Source organism: Equus caballus, chromosome 27, assembly GCF_041296265.1.
Source record: "Equus caballus isolate H_3958 breed thoroughbred chromosome 27, TB-T2T, whole genome shotgun sequence".
In the NCBI taxonomy this organism is placed as follows: Eukaryota; Metazoa; Chordata; class Mammalia; order Perissodactyla; family Equidae; genus Equus; species Equus caballus.
This window is the reverse complement of record NC_091710.1, coordinates 20,166,581-20,186,505: the sequence shown is the minus strand read 5'-3', so window position 1 is coordinate 20,186,505 and position 19,925 is coordinate 20,166,581. Positions and strand designations below refer to the sequence as shown.

At 38.6% G+C, this 19,925-nt stretch overlaps 1 protein-coding gene across 2 annotated transcripts in view; it reads left to right on the top strand.

The window, feature by feature from the left end:
- Nucleotides 1-19,925, top strand: part of FNTA (farnesyltransferase, CAAX box, subunit alpha) — a 30,075-nt gene that overhangs the window by 3,350 nt on the left and 6,800 nt on the right. The window contains exons 3-5 of one of the 2 annotated variants that reach the window (XM_023630751.2): nucleotides 10,537-10,651; nucleotides 14,867-14,971; nucleotides 19,270-19,396. In XM_023630751.2, the coding sequence (XP_023486519.1) occupies nucleotides 10,537-10,651; nucleotides 14,867-14,971; nucleotides 19,270-19,396 (347 nt within the window). The remainder of the gene's footprint in view (nucleotides 1-10,536; nucleotides 10,652-14,866; nucleotides 14,972-19,269; nucleotides 19,397-19,925) is intronic. The other variant, XM_070253322.1, reaches the window with a different exon arrangement.

Below are 19,925 nucleotides of genomic sequence, written 5' to 3'. Positions count from 1 at the left end.
CTATGTGATTGGGCATCACGTTTACTGTTTAATGTGCAAGTAAGATACAACATAAATGAGTTACTGGTTTATTTAGAATACACTTTGGTTGGTGAGACATGAGCATTTTGAAAATGAAGTGTTAGGCTTGGTTGGAATACATTTACTGGTATTAAAATGAGTGGATTATTTTCTTTGACAAAGTATTCTTTCACAATGAATGTGAAAATGCTTTGTAAATTGAAGGTCATACAAATGTTAATTGTTAGTTGTTCTTCTAAGAAAGGGTAAATGAATAAAATGGAATCCTAGTTTTGAGGTTGTGTGTGTGTGTATATATATATTTCTTTCAGTTAAGGCTTTGTTATCCAATATCATTCCTCTTTTACAGAAGGACTTACTGTTTTTTCTGATTATGAAGTAATGCCAAGAAATGTTTGAAAAGGAAAAATAATGATATGAGGCTTTGCCTTATCAAATATGAAAATGTACTACTAAACTTAGTAATTAACATGTAGAACTGGTGCAGAAATTAATAAGGAATCTGAAGATAGATCCTCTGTGTAGCTGGGAATTAATATTTGATTAAAAGGACAGTTCATACCTGTATGAGAAAGCTGGATTAATCAAATAATGGTTTTATAACAGTCAGCTATGCATTTGGATATAAGTAAAATTATATCCCTATTTCATATCTTAGATGAAAATAGATTACAGATGAATTAAAGTTCTAAAACAAAACTAAACATACTAGGATCAAAGGTGAAGATGGAATTGTTAAGATCAGAAGATGTAACTGCATAAAAATGCAAAACTTCCACACTGAGAGAGGTATTATATGTGAAGAGATAATTCATCAGAAGAAATAGAAATATCTATGAAGAGCTGTTAACCTTACCAGTGATCAGAGAAATGAAAACCACAACTTTTTCAGGTTCCTAAAGTACCTATAAGAAAACATTGGAGAAACTGATACAATCATACATTTCTCTTGGCGTTAAAAATAGTTCAATAAGACTTTTTTTGCACGGTAAAAACATCAACATTTTAAATTCTTACATATATCATGATTAGATACCACAAAAGAGATAGCTAGCTATGACCTATTGATCAAAAATTGATTGAAAAATATATCAAAATTTAAGATTTATACAACAGAAGATGCCATGAGCAGGTTAAAAGGCAAGCAGCAGTATGGAAAAAGATACACCATATAAAACAGGATTGACATTCAGAACTTTATAAGGAATCCCTGCAAAAGGTTAAGGAAACAAACACACTAATTAAAAAATGGACAAAGGGTATGAACTGGCAGTTCATAGAAGAGAAAATTCCACCAGTCACTCAATAGGGGGAAAAAGTTTATCATCAGGAGTGAAAGATGCACAAACTAAAATGGGAATGCCATTTCCCACCCATGAATTAAATGGCAAAAATAAAACTGTCTTCTGGTGTCGGGTATTAAGACATGAACAAATCCATGTATTTCAGGTGGTAGTTTTCATATATTTAGCCGTTTTGGAAAACGTTGTGGTGAATCTAGTAAAACTGGACAGTGCTCATATCTCACAGCCTTGAAGTGATAGGGTCTGGCTTCACTCTGGCATATGGCATCAGGAGACATGTGATAGGTTACATGTTACAGACTTCACAGCCAGACCACCTGGCTCAAATTCTGACTTCACCATTTTACTGGCTCTCTAACCTTGGACAAGTTATTTAACCTCTTAGTACCTCTGTTTCCTCCTATGTAAAATGAGGATAATAGTAGTAACTACTTTATAGAGTGAATTATACACATAAAATAATAGAACCCTGTCTGGCTCATAGTAAATGCTATCTGTGTTAGCTATTATAATTTGAAACATTTTTTGAAAATATTGAAAACCACCTATATTCATGTTTTGGAGAATAGATAAATAAAATATATCATTGTCATACAATTGAATATCTAAACCAATAAGAGGATCTGGATGTTTTATAATATGGACAAATCTTAGAAACAATATTGAGAGGAAAAAGGCACATAAGTTCTAGAAATTTTGAGTATGACAGTATATTAAGTTTGTAATTTCTAATTAAATTTTTTTTTTTTTTTTTTTTTTTTTTTTGGTGAGGAAGATTGTCCCTGAGCTAACATCTGTTCCAATCTTCCTCTGTTTTATGTGGGATGTTGCCACAGTGTGGCTTGACGAGCGGTTGTAGGTCTGTGCCAAGATCCAAACCCTTTGAACCCTGGGCCGCCAAAGTGGAGTGTGTGAACTTAACCACTATGCCATTGAGCCGTCCCCCTAATTAAAATAATATTTTAATATCAAAAACTACAGGAAAAAATCTAATGAATAAAAGTCTGTTTATATCATCTCAAATTCATGTATGTATATTTTTATGTCAATTTGAAACACATAGCCCTAAGACTGAGTGTTCTATTCCCACCTGTAGAATTCTGTTCTGCAAAATACTAGCATTGACATGTAAATTATGCCATGTCCGCTACATGGGGAAACTTCATGTACTTTTGTTTTGTTTGCAATGTTTACATAGAGCATGTAATTATTGGTAATTAAAAATATTTTTTAAAGTAATATATGCTTATTGTAGAAAAATTTGAAGATGTTAAAATCAAAGAAGAGTCCCATCATCCAGAACTAACCACTGTTAATGTTTGGTGCAGTCTTCCACTCCCCTGCGGATGTTTCCACGGGGTTGGTTTCATGCTGCGTGCGCTTGTGTGTGTGTTTTATATATGTAGGTATGTGTGTGTATAAAATAAGGTATATATGCATTGTATATACAGTCAACATGTTAGAAGCATTTTGTTATAAATTTAAAATTACTTGGGAGCTTGGTTCTTAATGACTGCATAATATTCCATAGTTATTTGACATTTATGTTGTTTTCTAAATTTTACTCTGGTGTGAATTGAATTCTGCTTTTTAAAGATAATGTTTAGAATTAGTTGACCTTTATATGTTCAGAATTTGTAAAGAACTATAATTGTTCGTGTTCTATATGATAATTTCACTTTTGGGGTTGTAGTATAAGGAAACTATGTACATACATCTGTGTGTTTGCGCACACACACAGGTAAATACGTATATATGTATTATATGTATAGTTTTTTCAATTTTTAATGAAAAGTTATTCTAGGCTTAAAGCAGTGATTTTTATTAAACAAAATTAGAAACAATCCACATTGCCAATAGTAGCAGAATTGTTAGGCAAACTCTGGTATATTGACATTGTTTTCATGCCTATTGGTCTGTTAAAAGTTTGTGAACTGTCAGTAAATGGAAAGTTGTATGCTATAGAAAAAGAGTATAGCATGTCCATATAATTTTTTTTTTTTTTGATGAGGAAGATTGGGCCCTGAGCTAACATCTGTGCCAGTCTTCCTTTATTTTTTGTGTGGGACACCACCACAGCATGGCTTGATGAGCAGTGTGTAGGTCTGTGCCCAAGAGCTGAACCTGTGAACCCTGGGCCACCAAAGTGGAGCACACCAACTTAACCAACACTATGTCACTGGGCTGGCCCCTCCACATAAATTTTTAGTTGTGGGAAAAGAAGCATTTAGGAGTATTTAATGTATGGTGTTGTTTTTTTAATGGTCTGTCTTGGGCCATAATCTGTTCCCTACATTAATCTGTGCTGCGTTATAAGAGCATTTCAGCTGCAGTATCTGCTACTTCGTTGTGATTAGCAGCATGGGCTTTGGTGTCGACTAGATTTGGATTTAACTTCTGTCTCTAAGGTACACTGGGCCATTGTGAACTTGTTAATCTCTCTGAGCCTCAGTTTCTCTTGTGAAAAATGAGAATAAAACATGTTAATGTATGCCAAGCTCTAAGTTCCTTCAGTTAACAGATGGGCAAAGATCAGAAATTCTTTTTTCAATTTTATGTATTTTTTTAATTGCAGTAACATTGGGTTATAACATTATATAGCTTTTGGATGTACATCATAGTATATTTTGAATTCTGTGTAGATTACATCATGTTCACTACCCCAAAACTATTTATAGTCCATCCCCTCACATGTGAGCCTATTCACCCCTTTTGCCCTTCCCCCGCCTTCCCCCCTGGTAACCACCAATCCATTCTCTGTTGCTGTGTGTGTGTTTGTCATTGTTTTTATCTTCTACTTATGAGTGAGATCATATGGTATTTGACTTTCTCCCTCTAACTTATTTCACTTCACATAATACCCTCAGGGTCCATCCATGTTGTCACAAATGGCTGGATTTCATCATTTCTTATGGCTGAGTAGTATTGCATTATGTATAAATACCATATCTTCTTTATCCATTTGTCCCTTGATGGGCACCTAGGTTGCTTCCAAGTCTTGGCTATTGTGAATAACGCTGCAGTGAACATAGGGGTGCAAGTATCTTTATGCCTTTGCGTTTTCAAGTTCTTTGGGTAAATACCCAGCAGTGGAATAGCTGGATCATATGGTAGATCTATCCTTAATTTTCTGAGGAAACTCCATACTGCTTTCCATAGGGGCTGCACCAGTTAAACCCACACATTTATGGACAGCTAATATTCGACAAGGGAGCCAAGAGCATACGATGGAGAAAGGAGAGTCTCTTCAATAAATGATGTTGGGAAAACTGGACAGCCACGTGCAAAAGAATGAAAGTAGACCATTCCCTTACACCATGCACAAAAATCAACTCAAAATGGATTAAAGACTTGAATGTAAGACCCAAAACCATGAAAATTCTAGAAGAAAACATAGGCAGTCTGCTCTTTGACATCAGTCTTAGCAGCATATTTTCAAGTCCCATGTCTGACCGGGCAAGGGAAACAAAAGAAAAAATGAACAAATGGGACTACATCAAACTAAAAAGCTTCTGCACAGCAAAGGAAACCATCAACGAAACAAAAAGACAACCTAAAGGGAGAAGATATTTGCAAACCATATATCAGATAAGGGGTTAATATCCAAAATATACAAAGAACTAATACAGTTCAACAACAAAAAAACCAACAATCCAATTAAAAAATGGGCAAAAGATCTGAACAGAGATTCCTCCAAAGAAGATATACAGATGGCCAACAGGCATATGAAAAGATGCTCAACATCATTAGCTATCAGGGAAACGCAAATCAAAACTACAGTGAGGTATCACCTCACTCCCGTCAGAATGGCTATAATTAACAAGACAGGAAACAACAAATGTTGGAGAGGATGTGGAGAGATGGGAACCCTTGTACACTGCTGGTGGGAGTGCAAAGATCAGAAATTTTGATACTGTGTCAATGAGGATGTGGAAGAGGTAGCTGTATTCATACATTTTTGGAGGGACTCTAGATATATATATATATATAGATCACACCTTTTTTGAGAGATTAATTTGGCAATATCTGTCAGTATCAACAGTGCATATAACATTGATCCAGTAATTCCACTTAAAGAATTTACCCTACAGATGTGCAGGCGCACCTCATTTTACTGTGCTTTGCTTTATTATACTTTGCAGATACTGCGTTTTTTGCAAATTGGAGGTTTGTGGCCACACTGTGTTGAGCAAGTGTATCAGCACCTTTTTTTTTTGTTTTGAGGACGATTAGCCCTGAGCTAACTCCTGCCAATCCTCCTCTTTTTGCTGAGGAAGACTGGCCCTGAGCTAACATCTGTGCCCATCTTCCTCTACTTTATACGTGGGACACCTACCACAGCATGGCTTTTGCCAAGCGGTGCCATGTCCGCACCCAGGATCTGAACCAGCGAACCCCAGGCCACCGAGAAGCGGAACATGCGGACTTAACCGCTGCCCCACCAGCTGGGCCCCCAAACTTCTTCATTATTATTATATTTGTTATGGTGATCTGCGGTCAGTGATCTTTGATGTTACCATTGTAATTGTTTTTGGCCACCAAACCGTGCCCATGTAACACAGCAAACTTAATCAATAAATGTTGTATGTGTTCTGACTTCGCCACCAATCGGCTGTTCCCCTAAATCTCTCCCTCTCCTTGGACCTCCCTGTTCCCAGAGACACCACAGTACTGAAATGAGGCGTTAATAACCCTACAATGGCCTCTGAGTGTTCATGTGAAAGGAAGAGTGGCACGTCTCTTACTTTAAATCAAAAGCTAGAAATGATTCAGCTTAGCGAGGAAGGCATGTCGAAAGCCAAGAGAGGCCATAAGCTAGGCCTCTTGCACCAAACAGTTAGCCAGGTTGTGAATGCAAAGGAAGTTCTTGAAGGAAATTAAAAGTGCTACTCCAGTGAGCACACGAATGATAAGAAAGTGCAACAGCCTTCTCGCTGACACTGAGGAAGCTTTAGTGGTCTGGATAGAAGATCAAACCAGCCACAACACTCCCTTCAGCCAAAGTCTAATCCACAAAAAGGCCCTGACTCTCTTCAATTCTGTGAAGGCTGGGAGAGGCGAAGAAGCTGCAGAAGCAAAGTTTGAAGCTTTCAGAGGTTGGCTCATGAGGTTTAAGGAAAGAAGCCGTCTCCGTCACATTAGAGTGCAAGGCGAGGCAGCAAGTGCTGACGTAGAAGCTGCAGCCAGTTCTCCAGGACATCTGGCTGAGATAACCAAGGAAGGCGGCCACCCTGAAACAGATTTTCAGTGTAGACGAAACAGCCTTCTGTTGGAAGAAGATGCCATCTAGGACTTTGATAGCTGGAGAGGAGAAGTCAGTCCCTGGCTTCAGAACTTCAAAGGACAGGCTGACTCTCTTGTCAGGGGCTAACACAGCTGGTGACTCTAAATTGAAGCCAGTGCTCATTTCCCGTTCTGAAAATCCTGGGGCCCTTAAGAGTTCTGTTAAATCTACTCTGCCTGTGCTCTGTAAATGGAACAACAAAGCCTCGATGACAGCACATCTCTTTACAGCATGGTTTACTGAATATTTTAAGCCCACTGTTGAGACCTATGGCTCAAAAAAAGATTCCTTTCAAAATATTACTACTCATTGACAGTGTACCTGGTCTGGTTGAGATATACAATGAGAGTAATGTTGTTTTCATACCTGCTAACACAGCATCCATTCTGCAGCCCTTGGATCAAGAAGTTATTTTGACTTTCAAGTGTTATTTAAGAAATACATTTTATAAGGCTGTAGCTGCCATAGATAGTGATTCCGCCAATAGATCTGGGCAAAGTAAATGAAAAGCCTTCTGGAAAGGATTTTCCATTCTAGATGCCATTAAGAACATTCTTAACTCGTGGGAAGAGGTCAAAATACCAACAGTAACAGGAGTTTGGAAGAAGTTGATTCCAACCCTCATGGATGCAAGGGGTTCAAGACTTCAGTGGAGGAAGTAATTGCAGACGTGGTGGGAACAGCAAGAGAACTAGAATTAGAGCTGGAGCCTGAAGATAGGAGCAAATTGCTGCAATCTCATGATAAATCTTTAATGGATGAGGAGTTGCTTCTTATGGATGAGCAAAGAAAGTGATTTCAGGAAAGAAAGTGGTTTCATCAAAGAAAGTTGTTTCTTGAGGTGGAATCTGCTGGTGAAGGTGCTGTGAAGATTGTTGAAATGACAACAAAGGATTTAGCCTATTACATAACCTTAGTTGATAAAGCAGTGGCAGGGTTTGAGAAGATTGACTCCAATTTAGAAAGTTCTTGTGTCAATAAAATGCCAGCAAACAGCGTCGCATGCTACAGAGAAATCATTTGTGAAAGGAAGAGTCAGTCGATGCACCAGACTTCACTGTTGTCTTAGTTTAAGAAATTGCCACAGCCATCACAACCTTCAGCAACCACCACCCTCATCATTCAGCAGCCATCAACATTGAGGCAAGAGCCCGTTACCAGGAAAAAGATTATAGCTCGCTGAGGGCTCAGATGATGGTTAGCTTTTTTTTATTCGTAAGGTATGTACATTGTTTTTGACATAAAACTATTGCACACTTACTAGACTACAGTATACCGTAAACTCTGGGAAATAAAAGAATTCCTGTGACTCGCTTTATTGTGATATTCGCCTTGTTGTGGTGGTCTGGAATGGAATCCACAGTATCTCTGAGGTACGCCTGTACTGAATTTGCACATGTGCACGAAAGCATTCAGTGATATTCACAACAGCAAAAGAATGAAAACATTCATTTCTAGGGGACAAGTTAGGTAAAATTAGAGTATCCATACAGTGAAATGCTGTGCAGCTATTTGAAAAATGTGGTAAACTTTGTAACAGGGAATGTGGTTGAAAATTATGTCTTCTTCCCCTCCCTGTTCCTCAGACTAGTGTATTCATAAATCAGCATATATTTTTAACTGAACAAATACCATGCTGGTCTGCACCTTACTTTTTTCACTTAACAACGTATCTTAGTAATTGCTCCATGTCAGTACATAACAGAGCAGCCTCATTACTAATAACTGCATAGTATTTCATAGTATAGTATAGTACATATAGTTTCATAGTATAAAGAGTACTATAATAGACTTAACCCATTCTTTATTAATGGAAATTTCAGTTGTGTCTAATTTTTCTTTTCTTTTTTATTTCTTATGCAACCAAATACTCCAGTAAATTTCCTTGTATACTTTGGGCACATATGGGAGTATATTTGTAAGAAAACTTCCTGGAACTGAAGTTGTTGGGTCAATGAGTATGTAAATTTTCAATTTTAATAGATGTTACCAACTGGTTTTCCATAGAGATTTATACCAGTTTACACTACCTTTATATAAACAGAGGGTACTATCTCAAATTAAAAAGCTTTTGAACAGCAAAGGAAGCCATCAACAAAATGAAAATTTGGGAGAAGGTATTTGCAGATCTTATATCTGATAAGGGGTTAATATCCAAAATGTATAAAGAAATCATACAACTCAACAACAAAAAATCAAACAATGCAATTGAAAAATGGGGAGGGGGGCGCAGCCCCATGGCTGAGTGGTTGGATTCACGCACTCCGCTTTGGTGGCCCAGGGTTTCACCAGTTTGGATTCTGGGCGTGGACCTAGCACCACTCATCAAGCCATGCTGAGGTGGCATCCCACATGCCACAACTAGAAGGACCTACAACTAGAATATACAGCTTGTACTGGGGGGGGGGGGGGGGGCTTTGGGGAGAAGAAGAAAAAATAAAATCTTTAAAAACAATAACAAAAAACGCTGGTTTCATGAGAAGGCTCTTCAATTAAAAAAAAAGTAGGCAGGGGATATGAACAGACATTTTTCCAAAGAAGATATACAGATGGCCAACAGGCACATGAAAAGATGTTCAACATCAGTAATTATCAGGGAAATGCAAACCAAAACTACAATGAAATATCACCTCACACCTATCAGAATGGCTGTTACTAAAAGCACAAGAAATAAGTGTTGGGAGAGTATGTGGAGGAAACGGAATCCTTATGCACTGTTGGTAGGAATGTAAACTGGTGCAGACACTATGGAAAACGGTATGGAGTTTCCTCAAAAAATTAAAAATAGAACTACCATAGATCTAGTTATTCCACTTCTGGGTATTTATTCAAAGAACATAAAAATACTAATTTGAAAAGATCTGTCCACTTCCTGTGTTCATTGCAGTATTATTCACAATGGCCAAGACTTGGAAACAACCTAAGTGGCCATCAGCAGATGAATGGATAAGGAAGATGTGTTATACACACATGGGTGCGTGCTGTGCACGAGCGCGCGCGCGCGCACACACACACACACAATGGAATACTACTCAGCTATAAAAAAGATGAAATCTTGCCATTTGCAACACCATGGATGGACCTCGAGGGCATTATGCTAAGCTTAATATGTCAGATGGAGAAAGCCAAATACCATATGATTTCATTCATGTGGAAGATAAAACAACAACAAACAAACACATAGACAGAATAGATTGGTGGTTACTAGTGGGGAGGGCGTAAGGGTTAAAAGGGCATATGTGTATGGTGACGGGTGGCAGTTAGACTTTGGGTGGTGAACATGATCTAGTCTATATAGAAATCGAAATGTGATGTACACCTGAAACCTGTATAATGTCATAAACCAGTGATACCTCAGTAAAATAAATGGTTAAAAAAAATAACGTATGAGTGAAAAAAGCAAGTCCCAGAACGTAGAGTGTTGCTGTATAAAAAAATAGGATGGAATTAGAACATATAGTTGTAAATGCCTAGAATATATTTGGAAGGATACATTAGAATCAGTTAACACTGGTTGCTTTTGGGCAGAAGGACTGGGAATTTAGTGGAGTGGAAATTTAGTGTGAACCTTTTTGTACTGTTTGAGTTTTCTACCATTGTGAATATTACTTTTTCAGTTAAAAAGGCAATCAGAATAAAATGTGAGAGAAACAGCTAAGTGAATATATTTGGATTGTGCACTCTTAATTTTGCTGTAATACGTAAGGTCTTGGAGATTTGGAGTCTACACAGACACGAACACATAAGCACAGTTACATGTGTATTGTGGCTGTGACACTAAAAACGTCGGGGTGGCAGTCACTTGACTTTCTTTCATTTGCTTACTGTTCTAAATTATGTGCCTGCAATCAAATATCTTTCCTCAGGGTATAACAACATTTTATATTATGGTGATAGTCCTAATGCAGTTGTGTGCTCTCTCTCCAGTTAGAGATGTTTATGATTATTTCCGGGCTGTTCTGCAGCGTGATGAAAGAAGTGAACGCGCTTTTAAACTAACAAGAGATGCTATCGAGCTAAATGCAGCCAATTATACGGTGTGGTAAGTAATATACATCATTAATGTTCCCTGTTTAAATGTCTCGTATTTCAGTTTGGATGGGTTTTCTTTTTCTTCTCTGAACTTTAATTTTTTATCAAAGTAATAGTTCACATGAGTTTGAAAGTCAGAGACTGAAAAATAGCAGTCTCTGCCCCATTCCTTCTCACTACCAGAGTCCCACTTCCCACAGGCAATAACTTAGCTCTTTTTTCCTGAATTAACCTGTATATTCTAAATAATATGCTTGATTTTGATTTTTTGACTTTCTTCTTCTTAGACATTATCTGTTCCTTCTGTGGAAGATACAGAGTTCACTCTGTCCTACGCCAGCTCCATCACAGTTTTTAGTCAAATCAATAATCAGTTTATGGTTCATGCTGAGCCACCTTTATAGTATAATTACACCCCCTTTAACAGATTACCTTTTTTGTTTCGTTTGGTTTCTTTCTACTAATAGGTAATTTGACTCCCAGACTCTTCGCTGTATGTAAAATGTCTTATTACTGTTGAACACAACAGACAATCCTTCAATTTCTTTTTCTTCCTCCCCAGTTTGGGTGCTGCCCATCTGGTCTCCAGCTCTTGCCTGTGTTAGACCCCCTGTCCCCTAGGACCCGCAGCCTTCTCTTTCTTGGTTTGCTCTCATTTTGTAGACCACATCCTTGAGTAGAAGAAAACTTATTAAAGGATGTGTGGGAAGTAGTTTTTGAGATTTTATACATTTAAATGTATCTTGAGTCTCTTCTCAACTTTATTAATAGACTTCTACATTGGAAATTATTTTCCTTTGGAATTTAAAACTATCTGTTTCTTTTAGCTTCTATTGAGAAGATTCCCATTCTTTCAGTTAAACCTTTTCTTTAGGTTTGAGGAATTTTCCTATGTTCTGTATTTGATAATTTCTTGTCTCTTTTCTGTTTTCTCTTTCTGGAATGTCTTTTAGTTGCCTGTTGTAGCTCTTGGGTTGTCTTTTCTTGTTTTCATTTCTTTGTCTTTTTATTTACTTTTGAGATATTTCCTCATCTTTATCTGCTGACTCTTCTATTTGCACTCATTTGTAATTTCTGAGAGCTCTTTTCGGTTCTCTGAATATTCTTTTTTAATAGCATCTTGTCTTTTATTTCATGGATGTGATATAGTTCCGCTTTTCTGTTTATTTGTTTTGGTCTGTTTCTTTCACGTAAATATTTTTTTCAAATGGTGGTAGTCCTTGGCTCTCCTTTCGTGCTTGTAGTGGAGGCAGGGAAAAGCCTGCTTGAAGCTCCCTGTCCTGTGGGGCCCGTGTGCAAACCTGAGGGCTTCAGTGTGAAGTGAGTGAGTGGAGATGAGGGTATTTGGGGTGAAATCCTCGCATGCCTGTATTCCAGGTCTTTTCTCTTAGCTGGTTTGTTTCTCCAGAGAGGAGTTGTCTGATTCTTGCCTGAGGGTGCGTGTTTGGCTGCCACGCTTCTGGGGCTCAGCGGGAAAGACAGGGCGGGGGAGGTCTCAGCCGTTTAGTATATCAACCTTTTAGATTTCCTTGTTTTCAGTCCTTTACCTCACCCTGCCTTCCCGCTGTGTCTGGTATTCCTTTCTGCTTCAGATTTTTCCAGAGAATAAAGCCCCTTGTCTGTTGCCCAGGTTTTTTAGAAGAAACCCTGGCCCTCCTCCTGTATGTTTCCTTTACTTTCACGGGAAACACTCCTGGTGCTTCTGGTCACCAAATGTGTGTGGGTTTTTCCTGTCCCAGGCAATTCTCTGCAACACCAGCTAGGTGTCCTACAATTTTGCTCAGTTCTCACACTGTCTACCTGGAGACAGCATCACATACCACAAAGAAAGGGCTTGCTCCCACAAGACTGCCCCACCCCCCTTCAGATGCCAATCACAAGTCCAGGTTGTCACCGGTGCTTCTGAATGATTGGTTGTAAATCAGAAATTCCCATGACCCCCTCCTTGGGTTTGATTAATTTGCTAGAGCAGCTCACAGAATTCAGGGAAACAGTTACTTAGATTTGCCAGTTTATTAAAGGACGTGATAAAGGATACAGATGAACAGCCAGAGGAAGAGATAGGTAGGGCATGGTCTGGGAGTTTCCTGAGTCCCCAGGGAGTTGGCGCGCATCACCCTCCCAGTCCGTGGCTGTGTTCCCCCACCTGGAAGTTCTCCGAACCTCCTGCTCTTGGGATTTTATGGAGGCTTCCTCATGGAGGTGTGACCAGTTATTCACTCCATTCCATCCCTTCTCCCTGCTCTGGAGAATGGGAGGTGGGTCTGAAAGTCCAACATTCTAATCTTGGTCTTGGGCTTGGTCTTTCTGGTGACGGAAGCCATCCAGGAACCCCCCCAGAGTGACCTTAATAGCACAAAAGATGCTCCTGGTGTTCTTCTCACTGAGAAATGTACAAGGGTTTTGAGACCTCTGTGCCAGGAGCAAGGGGCAGAGACCTACATACAGTTTTCCATTGCCTCACACAGGTCAGGAGATGTTGTCACTTCTCTGCTGGGGGGTGGGGGTCTCGGCTGCTAAGGACTCATTCTACACATTACACTGGTTTTAGCCCTACACTTGACTCCCAATTTTGGAAATACCTGATTATGTCTGATTTCTGAACCTTTCTTCCCCTGTTGACAGGTTTTTAGCACTTTCTGTTTTTCTAAGTCAAAGCTTGTCCATCAGCTTACCATTTTCCCTAATTTTATTGACCTCCTCCCGTTCCTGTGATATCCCCTCATCCCCAATTCTCTTTTTCTTTGTGGATTTATACCGTTTTTTTCCCCTTTACTATCATTTTAGTGGGGTTTTATTAGAAAGCAAGGATAAACTTATTTATTTAATCTACCATCTACCATATATAACTGAACTTCTTAGTAGCATATTCCATCATTTTATGCAGTTTCTTAACTTTTAAGAAATTTCTGACTGTACGTAGCACAAAGCAACTTAGAATGCATTTTAGAATTTCCTAAGTTTATTTGCTGGTTTTTCGGTAGTTTTTTTTTTTGCTTTTGTTTTTTGTTTTGGTGAGGAAGATTGGCCCTGAGCTAACATCCATTTCCAATCTTCCTGTTTTGGGGGAAGGTTGTCACTGAGTAACACCTGTGGCAGTCTTCCTCTATTTTCTGTGTGGGATGCCACCTCACCAAGGCTTGATGAGTGGTGTGTAGGTCTGTGCCCGGGGTTCAAACACGCAAATCCCAGGCCGCTGAACTGGAGTGAGCGAACTTAACCACTATGCCACGGGGCTGGCCCCCATTTGGTGTTTTTTTAAAAGCAGTACATCTGAAATCATTACCCATATAAACCAAGCTGCTTGTTTATGTACCTGTGCAATGAAGTCTAATTTTCTTTAAACTAATAATAATAGGAGAGAAATACTGTTATTTCTTCTATTTAGCATTTCTTTTTAAAGATAACTTTTAAAGCAGCTGTTTGTCTCATGTTATGTACTGAGTTGGAAGTTTTTGAAATTTTTAAGTAAAAATAGACTAGAACTAATCATGTCTTTAGGGAGAAGGTTTGTTTTTTGTTGGGTTTTTTTTTGATTTTTTAAAATTTTTCCTTTTCTCCCAAAGCTCCCCGGTACATGGTTGTGTATTTTTTCTAGTTGCGGGTCTTTCTAGTTGTGGCACGTGGGACGCTGCCTCAGCATGGCTTGACTAGTGGTGCCATGTCTGCACCCAGGATTCGAACCGGCGAAACCCTGGGCCACTGAAGTGGAGTGCGCAAACTTACCCACTTGGCCACGGGGCCGGCCCCCAGGGAGAAGTTTTTTAATGACTTGACTCCACCTATGAAGAAATAAAGAGAAACTTCTTTCATTTTTAAGTAGCATTTTTGTGATTCTAAAAGTAAAATATTTGATGACGTTTGTACTGGAATTTATTGTCTGAATAATGTATCTAATGAACAAGCTGTAGCATACAGGGAAAGTGCTGTCTTTGGTTCTCGTGTGATAGAACACTGGTAACCAGAGTATTGCCTGGAAATAATCATTAGTTGTTTTTTCTTCTATTTCACGTGTTACCTTTCACTCTTTTTACTTCAAAACACTTGACTCTTCCAATTACTGGATAATTGTATGCGTTTGGACAACCACAAGCAGTTAAATTGCTAACTTATTGGTTATATAGAATACTTACCCCCAAAATGCCTGGTTGTTGTGTAGCTTCATTTAATACTGTGGCGATTTATGTGGACTAATGAGGCTTTGAATGCTTGATGTTTGCTGTAGGCATTTTCGGAGAGTTCTCTTAAAGTCACTTCAAAAGGATCTGCATGAGGAAATGAACTACATCACTGCAATAATTGAGGAACAGCCCAAAAACTATCAAGTTTGGTAAGATGAAGGAGGAAGGAAATGTGTCACTATGCTAATAGTGCCTGTCAGTGGGGGAACTGTTTCTTTTTGCAGAAGAAGACTGGCTAACATCTGTTGCCAGTCTTCCTCTTTTGTTGCTTGAGGAAGATTTGCCCTGAGCTAACAGGTGTGTCAGTCTTTTTCCACTTTGTGTGTGTGTCGCCACCACAGCATGGCTGACGAGTGCTATAGGTCCCTGCCGGGATCCAAACCTGTGAACCCCGGCTGCCAAAGTGAAGCACACCAAACTTAACCACTGCACCATGGGGCTGGCCCTGGGAATTGTTTGTTTCTTTATAATTTTAGTACTTTGCTCTGGAGCTAATGTTACCTGTCTCAGGGTTGTTAGGAGGATTAAATGAGATAATTTCATGTTTAGTGCTTAAAGTGGTGCCTGACCCCTAGTTAACATTCAAGTGTTTGCTGCTATGATTATTTAAAATGTTGACATTTTATGTATGTAATACTGCTAGAGTCAGAAAAAAATTAGAGAAAAATATCGTAAAAAATGTTTTCTATTCACTGTTATAAAATTACTTCTGGTATTTGATCTTTTATTTGTTTATTAAAAAAATTTTTGTTGATGCTGGGGATACAGAGATGAAACAGATACAGTCTAAAAGGGAAAGGCAAATAGTAAAACCAGGTATTTTACAGTACAGTGTGAAAAGCATAGTTCAGAGTATACTTATTCTAGAAAGTAAGCCTCTTAGCATAGACGAGAGTATGGGGATTGTAGGCGAGGGGAGCAGAACACAATGGGGGAAAAAGAAGTTATAGAACAGGAGGACTGAGAACAAACAGGAAAGAAACAGCAAAGAGTTTGAACAGTATCCTGCATCTAGTGAGCACCCCATGAATGGAAGCTACTGTGCTGCTGTTAGGGTGGTGGAGGAGGAGGAGATGCTGATGGTTGTGGTTGTCATGGTGGTGCAGTGGAAGGGGCAGCATGATATGCCATCAGGAGCTGTCTCCTCTTTCTGTGCCACACTGCCTGCTCATACTGCAGGAGTGACCACCATTTTATTTTTTCCAGTCTAATGACTGACACACACACCACCTTATCTTTACACCTGAGATTTAAGGATGATTTCTGAGAGGAAAGACCTCTGAGGCAAAGAAAACATCTGAGGAGAGGCACAAAAGAAAGCTTGATGAACTCGGAACTGCATATAATTCTGTGTGATTAGAGTACATTGGGGAGTCATGGGGTGAGATCATAAAGGGCCTTATGAACATTAATAAGAGATGTGGACTTGATCTTAGTGGAGTGGAGAGCTATTGACAAATTTTAATTAAGGCAGTAACTTGATTAGATTTGTGTCTCAGAAGGGTGTGGGATGGACTGGAATAGGTTCATGGTCCTCATAGGCCATTGCAGTGGTGTAGGTTTGAAGAGAGTTGTCGGGGGTATAGGAGAGAGAAATTTGAGAGAGTTTTTGGAGACAGAAGCTTCAGGTTCTGAAGTTTAATTTGTTGAGGGACTGACAGAGAAGAATGATGTCTATATATTTGGTTGACCACTGAGTGAATGATGGTGCTAACCACTTGAGGAATTTGGGAGGTGTAAAGCAGCACATTTCTGGGGAAGAAGGATGGATTCAGTATTGGACAAGTGGAGTTTGATGTGCTTATGGGAAACCTATGTATGGCTGTCCAATAAGTGGTTGAAGAAGGCTCATCTGGAGATAAGGATGTTCAGGGAGAATTAGAGGAGAAGGCTGAGGATAGAACGCTGGTGAGCATGATCATTTAAGAGGCAGAGAAGTGTTCCAGGGCGACTGAGGAAGGAAACCAAAAGTTAGTGTTGCTACAGAATTCAAAAGAGAGAGTTTTAAGAAGAAAGGAATGAATGACAATATCAGCCACTGCCGGGAGGTCGAGGAAAGTAAGGAATAAAAGATGACCAGTGCATTTTTTAAGGAGGTGAGTCTTAGTGATCTGGGCATGAGCAGCCCTCCCACCAGAGGGTGGGTGGATGACGAGGTGGGCAGGAGAGAAGTGGTTGGGAGAGGAAAGAAGTCACACAGCAGTGGGTTGAATCATAAATAGAAGAAGCAGCTTGGCTGTGGAGAAAAGAAGACATCGCAAGTAGCCAGTCAAGCTATGGTTTTCATTTTTGTTTTCCCAAGGTGGTAAAGACTTCCTGGTGAGGGGAGAGTATTAACAGAAGGAGAGAAGGTGAGAATTCTGGAGGAAAGGGGGAATAAATTAATGGAGGGTAGATTGGAGTTGGGAGCGGAGCCAGCGCATAGGTTAGCCTTAGAAGAAAGCACAGCTTTGTCCCAAATGTTGACAAATGTGGAGTGCGAACTGCTATCTGGCCCATTTGGCTAATAATAATCTGCATAATGAAGTAGTATCATTAAGGAGTCTGTAACCATATGTAGATATTTGATTTTCAAAGAATTTGAACATAATAGCCCTAGCAGTGAATAACTGAACATTATTTGGCAAAGAATGGAGTGGTGGCTGTTGCAGATTTCCATTTGTAGGATTTTGGTTAAACAGCCTCACCACTGTAACCTCTTTGTTTATAGCTGGATTGTTACATTCCTGAGAAACTGCATCATCAAATAGTTGTCCTAGTGAGAAAAGCGATTAGCTGGAGAGTTTGGGACCCTCACTAAGAAGTTATTTACCTTGCGAATTAAGGTGCTTTTGTTTAAGAATCTGTTGCTATAAAATCCAGGCATCACACCTTGTCACCTATTGTTATGAGTAACAAAGTACAGAGCCACCCAGAGCAGCTGCTGTTGAAACCCAGCAGTTTTTTAATCGCAGGACATTTATATTGACCACTCTGCTGGTTGCTGGTATAACCAATATAGTACAAGTAATGCAGATCCTGTAGCCTACTTAATTGATCACATTGTATTAAATTCTCACTATGAAAACTGCTGTAAGATTAAACTCCAGTATTTAATTAATACTCTTTAAATCATAGAACATCAGAGAGAGCTTCTTAGTATTTTGTTCCAAGAAGTCACCTTGACAAGGATCTAATCAGGTTTTTCCTAAATTAAAGAATTTACCAGGAACTTGGAAAAATAGATTATTACTAGTGTTAACTAACTTGAAAGATTTCTGAATTAAATTATTTAGAAACCTTTTCCTCTAGGATCTTTCTCTTGGTGTAGTATCTTGCTTTCTTAATATTCTGTAAGATCAGTTTTTTAATTTTCCATACATATAGAACAGATAATTCATTAAGTGTTAAATCCGTTTTCCCCATCACCCCTGTTCACTTTTAGTATAATGCATACTTATGGATTTTTTAAAAAATAACTTTGTTGAGATATAATTCGCATACTGTTTACCCATTTAAAGTGTACAATTCGGTGGTTTTAGTATATTTACAGATAGGTACAATCATCACCACAAGGAATTTTAGAAGATTTTCACTAATAGATTTTTATAAATATTTTAGGTTAAAAAATTAGTTTTTAATTTTTTTTACCTTTTAGATTTTTTTATTTTTCCTTCATCCCTCCAAAGCCCCCCAGTACATAGTTGTATATTTTAGTTGTGAGTCCTTCTAGTTGTGGCATGTGGGACGCCGCCTCAGCATGGCTTGGTGAGTGGTGCTAGGTCCATGCCCAGGGTCCGAACCAGGGAAACCCTGGGCTGCCGAAGCAGAGCACACAAACTTAACCACTCAGTCATGGAGCCGGCCCCAGGTTAAAAAAATTATAAAAATAGAACCCAGTAGAAAACTCTTAGAGGTATTTTCCTAGTACAGAAACTCCTCTTTTGACAAACCTGCAACTTGACATAGCTACTTGCCAGAATAGAAGTGAATTTCGTCAACTGGTGGAATGAACACTGGCTCGTATGGTGGCATTTTGGACTTCAGGAAAACTGACAGCCTATTTTTAACCAGAGGAGCTTCTATACTTGATAAAATAGCATCACATTTCCTGTGGTCTCATTATGCTCTGGGAGTGTTTCACAATTCTTTGACAGAATTTTGTGCTTGTCAGAAGATTACTGTGCTTCCAGATTTAGCTTGAGATAACCCTTCTTTAAGCCCCAGGTGTGTGATTTCTTTTTACACACAAATCACTGTTTTACGTTACTCAACTCTTAGTGTTGTGAAATTTTTTCTCTTAGTGTTTCTTTTGTGTTACCTTTTCTCTCCAGGAGAGTCCTGAGAATTAGAGGTGAATTTCTGTTTGAGTGCCCCTCCACATCCCCTAGTGTAACTCATGCAGCTGATACTTTAGTTCTTGGGTAAATTAACACAAAACTTGTCTCCCTTCTTCTCCTGGCTTTAGGCACCATAGGCGAGTATTAGTGGAATGGCTAAAAGACCCATCTCAGGAGCTCGAGTTTATTGCTGATATTCTTAATCAGGATGCAAAGAATTATCATGCCTGGCAACATCGACAATGGGTTATTCAGGTATCACCTTTCTTGTTACAATGTGTTTTGGATTTTTATTTTTTAACTGAATTAAATTAAAATTACTATTAAATTGTAAATATACTTCTGAACCAAAACACACATGTAGATCATTGCACACAATATGTAATGATGAAGCTTTATTAAGATAATTAAAACTTGACATCCTTCATGTTGGTTAACCTTTAAAATCTCTTGGGATATGTTGGTGAGTAGCTTCATGTTAAAGAAGAATAATAGTAATTTTAAAATATTTTTTAGATTGAATTTGCATCACATATTTGCTAGCAAATTGAATAGAAAACATAGTTGTAATTTTTTAATATAGCTGTGTTATTTTTATTAACAAGGGCATAGTATAAACTAAGGTCTTTGCATATATAAACTTTAGAATATGATTTTATAGTAACTATTATGTGTTTTATTTCTGTCCACTTGTTAAAATTTTATGCTAAATCCTGAATAGAACAGAATAGTTCTTACTCCCACTCTGGGCATTTTATTTATTCTAGCAAACAATTCCAGTGTT